The following is a 12,620-nucleotide window of genomic DNA, read 5'->3' on the forward strand; positions in this document are numbered from 1 at the left end:
TGACAGTTTGATTCTGGGATCCGGATAGAGACTGCTCCAACTCATTTGAAAGAGACCTCTTGTCGATAAAAGAGTGAGTGGAAGTGTTCATCTACTGGATGGGAACAAACAACTCTGAGATGAAAGATCAGTTACTGACCTATAGTAACCTCAAAGTGTCATTCTAAGTAATGTTAGTTTACGTTGTAGGATGAAAACATTATTATGAGCAATTTCTGAATCACATCCGAGAGAGAGGCTGCTTGTAGTGAAATACAGTTTAAATGGAATTTAAATCTAGCCGTTGCTGTTTACTAAAACTTTACGTACATTCCGGTCATATTCTAAAAAAATGTACTTCCTAGTTTGATGTACTTCCTGTTGTTTCTGTGCTTTGAGAAATTATGGTGGTGATGAGAGGGTGAAATGAATGAGACTTCGCTTTAATATTCATATTCATAGATCCCACCTCAATCATGCAGTAACCAGACCAAGAAATCAATTGTTGAGACAGTCTCGCCCTCTCATGTGCAGGAACGTCTTCAGTTTTTGAAACATCTTTGGTATTTAAAAAAAATACGAAGATGGCCATTTGCTCTTTACAATGATAAACACCATATGCCTCATTTACGAAAGCTACAAGCCAACCCTTTGCTGTTTATCTCCGAAAATAATCTTCCACAACTTTATAAGCTGCAACTGGATACAATCTCGATCTCCTTTTATTCCAAATGCCTTGTTTAGTTTTCAAACTTTGCTTCATAGCTTCAACTTTTCATTCTGTGATTGTGGGTAGTCTTTCTCAAAAAAACCATCTCTCCCCTTGTCCATGATATAATCCAGTTCCAACAAACACCACTTAGAATTCCAACCATCGGTTGTATTGTCCAAGATCAAGAATGGATGAATTTTCTGCAATCTTGCATGATAATCCTCAAGGACCATGATAATCTTTGGAGACCAGCAAGGGTGCACGGCCAACTTAGTCTCCTGTGGTTGGGAATAAATGGCCAGGGAGTTTGTGCAGGAATAATGGGATGAATGAATTAGGATTTTTTCCTGTTAATTGTCAAAGTAGACAAAATAAAATCTTCATCGCACACAATTCATCACTGAAAGTGATAAGCAAAATGTTACCAATGTCAGTGAGCAGGAATGATATCACGTTATCAGCTACATTCTACATTTTTGGAACCAGTTTTACAGTTTATAGTCATTATTCCAATATGATCCTTGGAACAGGGGTAGATCAGTGAACACTACAACTTGTGCCAAGTTAGATCATGGCTGAAGAGTACCTCAATGACACCTACCGGACTTGAACCCCTACCCCGTAGTCAGAAGTAGGTTTAGATGCATTGTCACATGAATATAAAAATACAGTGAAATGCGTTTTTGCATGTGCGAAATGCAAAGTGTGGCCGTGCTCCGGTGCCAGCTTAAACAACACGGAATGTAACGCAGTAGAGTTCACCTTTCCCTCCTCTTCTTGTTACCTCCCTCTGCTGCTCCTCCTCCATTCACTGCTTGACATTGGCCAGCTTCTCTGTAACGGGCTCCGGAGTCTCCATCACAGGCCCCGTCTCTACTGTTGCGGTCACTCCCGCAGCCACTATGTCCAAGCTGGAGCCATGGGCCTGCCCTCCTACTTCCAGCACTGCTTCCCCCCCACTCCCCCACCCCACCCCCGACCTTCCTCCAGACGTTGCTGCCAGTCATCGGTCACCGGGGTCCTAGCTCCGGGCTATTCCTCTGCCAGTGCTTACCTTTGCAATCTCAGAGCTGGAGCCAGCCAATGGGTCTTAAACTGTGAGGGGCCTCGCCCCAACCAATTCTCCCCACAACCCCCAGGGGAGAATCCACAGAAAGGCCTGGTGTCTTTAAATGAGCAAAATTCAATGAAACGCAACCTTTGTAGCTCTAACTGACCAGCCCAGTGGATTCTGGCTTTCCGATGGGGAGAGTTCAGATTTCCACAGTCCTTTGTGTGAAAGAAGGCTGGTTTTAGACCTTGTGGTTAGCAAATGGAAGGAGTTGAGATGAACAGCAACAAAAGAACAAAACACAGAAAATGCTGGAGAAACTCAGCAGGTCTGGTGACATCCGCCTATAACAGGAAGGATATTATGAAGCTGGAGAGGGCTCAGAAGAGATTTACCAGGACGTTGGTGGGAATGGAGGGTTTCAGTTGTGATAAGAGGATGGATAGGCTGGGATTTCTTTTCCCTGGATTGTTAGGAAATTGAGGGATGACCTTACAGAGGTACATCAAATCATTAGAGGTGAAGATAAATTGAATGTCAGGTGTCTTTTCCCAGCCGTGGGGGATTTCATGATAATGGGGCATATTTTTATCGTGAGAGGAGAAATATTTATAAAAGACAGGGGCAGTATTTTTAGACAGAGTTGTTTGTGTATAGAAAGAACTACCAGAGGAAGTGGTGGATGGGGTATAGTTACAATGGTTAAAGGACATTGGGATAAGTACATGGATTAAAAAATGTTTAGAGGGATATGGGCCAAGCCCAGGCAGGTGGGACTAATTTAGTTTGGGATTATTGGCAGCATGGACCGGTTGGACCCAAGGGTCTGTTTCCATGCTGCATGACTGACTCCGTTGCCAGGTTGGAAGGTTTCAGTAACAGGGAGAGGCTGAATAGGCTGGGGCTATTTTACCTGGAACGTCAGAGGCTGTGAGGGGTGGCCTTCCAGAGGCTTATAAAATCATGAGGCGTATGGAGATGGTAAATAGGCAAGGTCTTTTCCCTGGGGTGGGGCAGTCCAAAACTAGAGGGCTGAGTTTTTCCAGCATGTTTGTTTCAGATTTCTAGTATCTGCCTGTTGAGTGAATAGTTGAGGTGAAGCTGCTAAACATGAGGGAGAAATACAGAGACAGGTGAGGTGAAGATCAGGAGGAGGCTTGTGTGGAGTGAAAATTTCTCAGATGGGCTGAAAGGCCTGCTTCTGCCCTGTACAATCTATGTAACAAGTGATATGTCTGACATCTTCAGATCTCCTCCAAACATAACACTTTGAGGTCAGCGCTCGCTAAGGTCATTTTACTAATGGACAGTGGGAGATTCCCCCATCCTTCATTGCAATTTCCTTACCAGTAAAATGATCCACTGCGAGACTGCATTGCTCAGGCTGTGCTCTGAGCAGAGTTTCGGTAGTACGTTATTAATTATGGAGAAAAATAGGCTTTTACTCATTTTTCATGAGAGGAAGACTTGGAGGTCCAGAGGTCATAGTGATGTGCTTCTCTGTGAACTGCAGCACAGGTAATATAAGAACATCAATTCCTGCTGGCTGTATTAGTGCAGGGAATTCTAATGCCTTGTGACATTTCACTGTTATTTTTATGGGAACTGTTACCCTATTCCTTTTTAAATAGATTTATGCCACTGCTAATAAATCAGGCAGTTGAAAGTCTGACAATTGCTTTGGGCATTTATCTATGAGTATGCCCAAGAGAGAGATTCCTCATCTATAACGACCTACGTCACCCTGTCAACCAGTGACACAGGATGTGCCAACAGTGTGAGAATTCTCTTGCTCATTAAGTTAGCCTCACTGTATACATTTCTGTGAAGAATCAAAGACTAATTGACCTGTCCCCTTCAACTGATTCTTCCTTGCTAGCTGTTGAATCCATTAGATCCAAATCTAGATGGACCTTTTGATGTCCTGTTGGTCAGGCTCCTGCGGCTTGGATGTACAAACAAAAGCAAATGTTTTTAACATGTGTAAGCTCTGCGTTAACATCGTCATGGAGGAGTCAGAAACAGTTTTGTCCTCCACTCTGAGCAGATCGGGGTTACTTTTCAACCTTACAAAGTCAGATGGTGATAAAGTAAACCAGACACCGACTGATCTACGTCATCCTGGATTTACTTGCAGAATACCACATTATCTGTGCCTTGTGTCTGCTTTCTCCTGGCAGTCTTTCTTTATAAATGCTTTTCCTTTTTTTTCCTTTAAAACCTGTAGTACTCTTACAACTGTTTTTGTTTTCTTCTTAACAAATCACCAGTGATTTTTTAAAAAAAATCTACTAATTACCACTAGTAAGCCGCCTGTAATTTTGGACTGATTAGTTTACATACAAAAATTCAGACCATCACAGCTGAGGAAGAGGTAAGGAGGGGTCTAAATCGAAATGGATATACTCAATGAATCAATGAATAGTTCTCACTTGTGCATTGTAAACATTGATAACATAATTGACAAGCTATTAACAGATCCTTTTGTCACCAGAGATTGTTTTCTTGACTTTTTCTTCTTTCTCTTCGGTATTCTCTCGTGAGTGAGACGTGCAGCAGGTGTGATTGAACTGACAGATAAATCGACCAATAAATGTGGGCTAAGCTACTTAATACACTGGATACATGAATGTCACATTTAAGATGTTCTTGCAAACAATTATTGTTCATTTTAACTGAGAACAAAAAGTGCTGGAGATCACAGTGGTTGAGGCAGCATCCAGGGATGGAAAGCAAGCTCATGTTTTGAGTCCAATTGCAACAACTGCAGTATTTTGTTCCTGCACTGTTAGTTTTAAATCAAGTTTTGTTAAGCAAAGTTATTAGGGGATGCGGACCAAAGACAGGTAAGTGAAGTTAGGCCACAGATCAGTCATGATCTCATTGAATGCCAGAATTGGCTAGAGGGGCTGAATGGCCTTCTCCTGTTACTGATTACATTTTCTTTAAAAAGGCCATTCAGCCCAACACAAGTAACTTCCTAACCCTCTTCAGCCCTTTTTCTCTGGAAACTCTCCTTTCCCTTCCCCTTGATATATCCCTTTAAGTTTTTTTTAATGCTATGTTTGCATAGCCTTCCCTCACTGCAGTTTTCCTTCTGGCTCAGTTCCAGATGCGAGAAAATGATATTGATGGTTATTCAAGATAAAATGGTACCACGGGGAATTTTTGCCTCTAATTTTAGAAGCAGCTGGAGAGTGAGCAGCCTCTGTGCCACCTGAGAGCTGACTCAGTGTGCGTTTCCTCACAGATTCTCCTTAAGTGGAGGAACAGCTGGAGTTAGACAAGTGGTGCTGAAGAAACAGTGCTTCAAATTTAATTCTTGCCCTAGCCGGCTAATTGGCTGAAGCCTGAAATCCATGTGATCAAATCCACTGTGTCCTGCGGTGATCCAACCGCCACCTCCCCACCTCCAAACCTGGAATATCGCCACAGGAGCAAAAGTGAAAGTTGCCAAAATCCTTGGTCAACATCCATGTAGAAACAAAGAAAACGGGAGCAGGAGTAGGCCATTCGGCCCCTTTGAGCCTGCTGCATCGTTCAATGTGATCATCCAACTGGATATCCTAATCTCACGTTCTCCCCATGCCCTTTAGCCCTGTCTAACTACTTCTTGAAAACATTCAGTGTTCTGGCTTCAATCGCTTTCCACGGCAGAGAATTCCACAGGCTCACCACTCCCTGAAATAAACAAAGTTCTCCTCATCTCAGTCCTAAATGACCTACCCGTTCTCCTTTAGACTATGATGTTGGCTGTTGTAGGTTGGTTGAATGGCACTGTGCTTTGCAGATAATAATATTTTCACTTTTTGGGATATTGATAATTGATATGATTTGACCTGCCACAGTGTGTCTCGTTGGATTCTCCCAGTTACTCGAAATGTTCCGGTAGAAGAACACATTCTATTGACCAAGATTTCCTCCCTCACTTTAAATACATCTTTTGTTTCCCAACCCCAACTATTAACCTGTTTAAAAAGCAAGTTTACGAGGTGGGAAATGTGGCAAAGTGAGTATTTCCATTATCCCAATGGGACTGCGGAGTGAAGGAAGAAGATTCAGTCACTTAGCCTATCCTTTGGCTGATCTAATGTCACAAACCCACACTTATCCCAGATATTGTTTTTAATATCTTTGTTGAACAAAAAGGACCACGAGCCTTTTAAAACTAATCATCAATCAAGTGCCCAATCCTGATGAGTCGGAGTTGTACAGCATGGAAACTGCCCCTTTGGTTCAACTCATCCATGCTCAGAAATACCCTAAATTAATCTAGGACCGCATCCCCTCTATACTCTTCCTCTTTGTATATCCATCCAAATACCTTTCAAATGTTGTAATTCTACCCACTTCCTCTGGCAGCGCATTCCATACACTCACCACCCTCTGCCTGAAAAGTTTGCCCCTTAGGTCCCTTTTTAAATCTTTCCCTTTTCTCACCTTCTAGCTTTGGACTCCCCCTTCCTTGGGGAAAAAGAACTTCTATTCACCCTATTCCTGCCCCTCCTGATTTTATAACCTCTGACACACCAGGGAGAAAAGCCCCAGCCTTTTTGACTCTCTACCGAAAGCACAAACCCTCCAACGCTGGCAACATCTTTGTAAATCTTTTCTGAATCCTTTCAAATTTCACAACTTCCTTTCTATAGCAGGAAGAACGGAACTGAGCACCGTACTCCAATAGCGGCCTAACCAATGTCAATCATGACCACCCAACTCCCTTACTGGATGCACTGACCAATAAAGCCAAGCGTACCAAATGCCGCCTCCGTTATTCTGTCTACCTGCGACTCCACTTTCAAGCAACTATGTTCAAACTTGTATTTCAAAGTTTTCTTTATTTCACTCCTGAAAGATCTGCCTCAGTTTATCTCATCCAAAACTCCCCAGCCAACAGAAGTAGTTTTTATCCAACTGTACCCATTAAGTATCTTAAACTTTGACCAAATGACCCTCTTTGCCCTCTAATTTCCAGGGAGTACAGGCCTGCTTTGTATAATCTCTCATTGTAATTGAAGCTCTGAAGCCCAGATATTGTTCCGGTAAATATTCACTGCACTCCTTCCAAAGTCAGTATATCCTTCCCGAGATGTGATACCCACAGCCACTATCGATACTCCAGGTGTGGTCTAACCATCGCTTTGTATAGTGGAAACCTGACTTCTATTCCCCTTTGTTCAAGACCTCCAGATTTAAAAGTCGGCGTTTCATTAAATCCATGGATTTCTCTTTTGGTTTTGTTTGTACGTTATCAAAACACTTTTAGTGAACTATGTGCGTGAATACAAACTCTCTTTGGACCTGAAAGTTGGTGAAATTTGTTCCTTCAGAGGTTCGCAAATCTTCAGCATTCTGTAGCCTTGGGCTTTGTGGCTGCTCCTTCATGCTCTATAGTCAAGGCGGTGCTAGACAGATCTTTGGGGCATGGGGGAATTACGGTGATGGGCAGGAAAGTGTGAGCTGAGGCAGAAGTTGGCCATCATCATATTAAAAGGGCAGATCACAGTTACGGGGTGGGTAGGCAGCAAATGCCCACACGTGTGAATAAAATTGAAGAAAACAAAATTGCCCCAAATTAGAAACAAGGCTTTAGCCTTGACAGAATCATAGAATCCCTACAGTGCAGAAAGAAGCCATTTGGCCCATCGAGTCTGCACCGACCCTCCGAAGATCATCTCCTCACTCGGACCACAGTCAATGGGCCATGCTGCCTAATGAGTAATTACTCGGAGAGTAGTAAGGGGTGGAATGCCATGCCTGCAACAGTAGTAGACTCGCCAAGTTTAAGGGCATTTAAATAGTCATTGAATAAACACATGGATGATAATGGAATAGTGTAGGTTAGCTGGGCTTCAGATTGGTTTCACAGGTCAGCGCAACATTGAGGGCCGAAGGGCCTGTAACTGCACTGTAATGTTCTATGTTCTTATTTCTTTTGTTATGATCACGGCTGCCTCTTGTGTGCTAATTTGCTCAAGTAATGTTTCCTGTTTCTGTAGTCTCAGAGAGTGAAACCAGCCAAAGAGGGCACCTCGGAGAGAAGTCCTGTCATGGAGGGTGGAATGCAGCTGCTAAACCGCGATGGCCACAGTATCTCCCACAATTCCAAGCGCCACTACCACGATGCTTTTGTATCGATGAACCGAATGAGGCAACGGGGATTGCTGTGCGATATTGTCCTGCATGTGGGCAGTAAAGAAATCAAGGCACACAAACTGGTGCTAGCCTCATGTAGCCCTTACTTCCATGCCATGTTTACCAGTAAGTACCAGGGCTTTCCTTGTCGGACTGACACTGGGGAATTAGACCAGCTTGCTGTAGGTCCTTTTCCAATGAGATCAGATGCCAAAAAGAAATTACCAGCAAAATTTGGAATCGGAAAAAAGCTGCATGCACCAAGTAACTCTGTCAGCATTTTAAATTTGAGGGTAGACAGTAAATGCTGGTTTTGCCAACAACGGCCACACATGTGAATAAAATTGATTTTAAAAAAAAATATTGCCCCAACTAGCTTCTGACTGATTCATGCCGACTCCTGTGAAACTATCAGCTGGGGAGTTTCTACCTCCCTGGGACAGATTACATTGGGCTGAGACCTTGGATATGTGAGAATAAGCTTGTTTGTCTGTGTGGCATTCCACCTTTGTTAGATGTTGGGATCGAAGTAACCCCCAGGATGATATCTGCCTCCCATGCATCATCATCATCATCATCATCACCGCCAGTTGCAAAAGGTAAAGCGAGTGTGATCTTTCAGATTGACCTGTGACGCTGTAAACCATTTTTCTGTGTTTTGCTTTTGTCTTGCCTGCAGATGAGATGAGTGAGAGTCGCCAAACACATGTGACATTACATGATATTGACCCTCAGGCCTTAGAGCAGCTTGTACAATATGCCTACACTGCCGAGATTGTGGTGGGTGAAGGAAATGTACAGGTAGGTGGCCTCAGTTGAACTTCTCCCAGGATTTGTCATGTTTTCCATAAGGATTGATGTGATTTGCTTTTTTTTTGTATGTAAACCCTAGCGTTTTGCTTTCGACAGGAGGAGTTTCGGGAGCAAACAGCAATTATTTTCGCATTTAACTCCCTCAGTGAAGCTCGTCTGAGATTCTTCTGCCTGTCTCCTGACTCACACCAGCTTCATTCACCCATTGCCTCATTATATCCAGCCGCTCTTCTAGCCCAGCTTCTCTCGTACAGCGAAAGCAAGAAATTGCTTAAGTATATATTGTCTACAAAAGGCAGGGCCAAAATGCTAAGCAATTTCTGCGCTTTCAAGCTACTCATAGCAAAGTGATGGAAGGAGTGGTCCTCAGTGCTATCAGGCAGCACCTATTTACCAATGACCTCACTGGTTCTCCATTCGCATTTTGGAAGGACCACTTGACTCATGAGCTACTACTGTCTTCACTCTAACCTGAATAAAGCTGAATTCCAGAGGTCAGGTGAGAGTGATGTTTGAATCAAGGCCGCACTCAACTGAGTGCAATGTAGAGAAACAGTAACTGCTGGACAAGGGCTCTGTTTCCATGCTGTATGACTCTATGACCGTAAGAACTAGGAACACACAAGTAAGTTGTTCAGCCCCTTGAGTCTGCTCCACCATTCAAGAGGATTATGGCTGATCCAACATTCCTCACTTTTCTGCTTTTTATCCTATAACCCTTTGATTCCCCTCCTGATCAAGGATCTACCTATCTGTCTAGATTAAATAGATACAAGGAGGAGTGAGATTGAAGTCAAAGGGAAAGCACAGCATTGGCTGGAGTCATGCCAAGCCTAACAGATGATGCTTAGTGGCTAGTCAACTCAGCCCTAGGACGTCCCTGAAGGAGTCCTCAGGGTGTGCCCTAGACCCAACCATCTTCAGCTGCTTTATCAATAAGCCATAAGTCAGAAATGGGGATTTTCACTGACGATTACACAGTGCACAGCGCCATTCACAATTTCGAGGATAATGAAGCAGGCTGTGTCCACGTATAGGACAACCTGACAACACTCAGGTCAGGCCTGATAAATGGCAAGTAATATTTGTGCCAGACAAGTGACGGGCAATGACCAGCTACCGTCAGAGAGAATCCAGCCATTGCCCTAATGGGGCAGTGATAATGGCCATTGGTGAGTCCCCCACTACCAACATTCTAAGGATTACTATTGACCAGGAACTCAATCAGACCAGACTGTGGCTACAAGAGCAGGGCAGAGACTGGAGATTCTGTGGAGCATAACTTGCCTCCTGACTCTCCACAGCTGACCCACCATCTACAAGGCACAAGTCGAGAGTATGATGGAATACTCCCCACTTGCCTGGATGAGTGCAGCTCCAATGCCACCCTGCTTGATTGACACCCCATCTGCCACCTTCAACATTCACTCCCTAATAGTGTACACACTGTGAGAACAATGTGTACCAGTTACAGGATGCACCACAGCAACGTGTACCAGTTACAGGATGCACCACAGCAATGTGTACCAGTTACAGGATGCACCACAGCAATGTGTACCAGTTACAGGATGCACCACAGCAATGTGTACCAGTTACAGGATGCACCACAGCAATGTGTACCAGTTACAAGATGAATTAAGGTTCCTTGAATACTTTCCAGACAGGCAAGCTGTACCACCTAGAATGACTAGGAAGTAGGCAGACCACGACCAATTCCATGTTCCCCTCCAAGCTACGCACCAACAATTACACTCCTATTAAAGCATCTTGGGATACTTAACTACCATTTAAGGTGCTACATCAATGCAAGTCTTGCTCTCACATGCTCTCTCCCACTGTCTGCATCTCTGGTACCTGACCCTATCTGTGAGATTCAGTGATATTCTAAGGAAGTGCCCAGTAAGGTGATCAACACACTCTCACCCACGAAAGCCAACTTCATGGTGATGTGAATCACATGGGGCTTGTATCCAAGTCAGCAAGCTATCCTTTCAAACTCCCAATTTCCTTCTAGTGTGAAACTAAATGGACAGATTTTGTAAACTAAACTAACAGCTCATGGGACTTTGGAGACTGATAATCTATCCTCTGTCGGCCTGGGTATTTTAGGTGGGGAGAGGAGAAAGCTTTTAATCTTCTTCCCAACGCAATCATTTGGGGCTTTAATCTTTAACAACCAACATGTTGCAAGGCCTGTGATAGCTCAGTTCAGATTAAGTTACACGATCCCTTCATTTGTCCATTTTTCTCCTCCGTTTAAGACACTGTTCCAGAACACAGCCGCCTTACAAAACCTTATGACCGGGACGGTATATTTTGAAACTGCTCGGTATGTTCTTTGCCCCACAGACTCTGCTTCCTGCAGCAAGCCTCTTGCAGCTGAATGGTGTTCGGGACGCCTGTTGTAAGTTCCTTCTGAGCCAACTTGATCCATCCAACTGTCTGGGAATCCGAGGATTTGCTGATACACATTCCTGCAGTGACCTGCTCAAATCTGCACACAAGTATGTGCTCCAGCACTTTGTGGAGGTTTCCAAAACTGAGGAATTTATGCTGCTGCCACTTAAACAGGTATTGATTTAAGGACCGGGTTTGAACTTGCATGTGGTGCCCAGGGTTAAGTGCAGGAACAGCACTCCTCCCCCAGTCCTTAGATTACCCTTGTAATGCATTTTCATTCCTTCTTGTCACACAACAGTATTCCATCCATTTTTGATGCATACAACTGTTATGCCCTCAAAAAATTCACGAGAGGAAAGTTTGCCAGCAAAATAGAGAAAGACTAAAGGGACATAGTGACAAAACGGGTAGTGTTTTTCCAAGAGCTGGAACCTGCACGATGTTTATTGGTGCTGTATCATTCAATGAATTATAAAATGGACTCTGGCTGCCCATTTTGCTTTACTCAGCTGCTGGCCCTTCAGCAGTTTCCATCCAGACTCTTGCTGTCAATATCCCTCCCAGACAAGGATGACTCCCTTCCACCCTCAGAGTGAGGCTGTAGGTGGCCATACATACCCATGGGGCTCCTGCAGGCTCTTGGGGCGGAAGGCAATGACAGGAAGTGGTGGGTGGGGTGTCGGTGTGTCAGCACGCCCCTTACACTGTTTCCCCTTGGCTTCCACTTCTTCCCAACGGCAAGTCTCGAGGGGCTCAATGCCTCCCTGGATGCACCCTGCTGCACTTTGGGCAGACTTGGGCCAGTGGTTCCCAGGTGTCTGTGGGAATGCTGCACTTGCCCAGTGAGGCCTTAAGGACATCACAGAAGCTGTACTGAATCTCTGTCTGTTGTATGGTTGTCACCTTCTGTGGGATGTTTTCAGTCTGTTCAGGATGCTCTGAAAGCCACAGGGACTACACGCCCAATTCAGCTTGCGTATACCTAATTAATCCAGGTCCAGATTTGGAAAGAACTCCTCAGTCCATTAGCAATAGTAAAGCAACCGAAAGAACTGCAGATGCTGTAAATCAGGAACAAAAACAGAAGTTGCTGGAAAAGCTCAGCAGGCCTGGCAATATCTGTGAAGGGAAAAACAGAGTTAACGTTTCGGGGACAGTGACCCCTCCCCTGGACCCGAAACGTTAACTTTGTTTCTTCCATCACAGGTGCTGCCAGACCTGCTTAGTTTTTCCAGCAGCTTCTGTTTTTGAACCCTAAAGCAACGTTGTGTGAGCTGGTATCAGGCTGCCAGGGATGTTAGTCACATTCTGGGGCATTAAGAGTTGGCTTCTTGTGTAGTTGAATGGGCTGCGCACGGCCAGCATCAGCAGCTGCTCCTGCTTTATGCTTGCAATCTCTACTTTGGACCCGTTAGAGTCACAGTGGTGTTCAGAATGAAAAAAGATAAGCAAAGTGGCTGGTAATAATGGTGATAACACTGTAAGAAGCTGGAGGAACACATCAGAGGAGCAGGAAAGTTGATGTTTCAG

At 44.3% G+C, this 12,620-nt stretch overlaps 1 protein-coding gene across 5 annotated transcripts in view; it reads left to right on the top strand.

Moving 5' to 3' along the window:
- klhl17 (kelch-like family member 17) overlaps nucleotides 1–12,620 on the top strand; it is a 78,073-nt gene that overhangs the window by 25,739 nt on the left and 39,714 nt on the right. For all 5 annotated transcript variants that reach the window (XR_009442757.1, XM_048561297.2, XM_048561298.2 and 2 more), the window contains 3 exons: nucleotides 7,742–8,003; nucleotides 8,557–8,678; nucleotides 11,040–11,261. Coding sequence is in view for 4 of the 5 variants with exons in the window: in XM_048561297.2 (XP_048417254.1) it covers nucleotides 7,742–8,003; nucleotides 8,557–8,678; nucleotides 11,040–11,261 (606 nt within the window). In the remaining variant the exon portion in view is untranslated. The remainder of the gene's footprint in view (nucleotides 1–7,741; nucleotides 8,004–8,556; nucleotides 8,679–11,039; nucleotides 11,262–12,620) is intronic.

This window comes from Stegostoma tigrinum, chromosome 28 (genome assembly GCF_030684315.1).
Source record: "Stegostoma tigrinum isolate sSteTig4 chromosome 28, sSteTig4.hap1, whole genome shotgun sequence".
Lineage (NCBI taxonomy): Eukaryota > Metazoa > Chordata > Chondrichthyes > Orectolobiformes > Stegostomatidae > Stegostoma > Stegostoma tigrinum.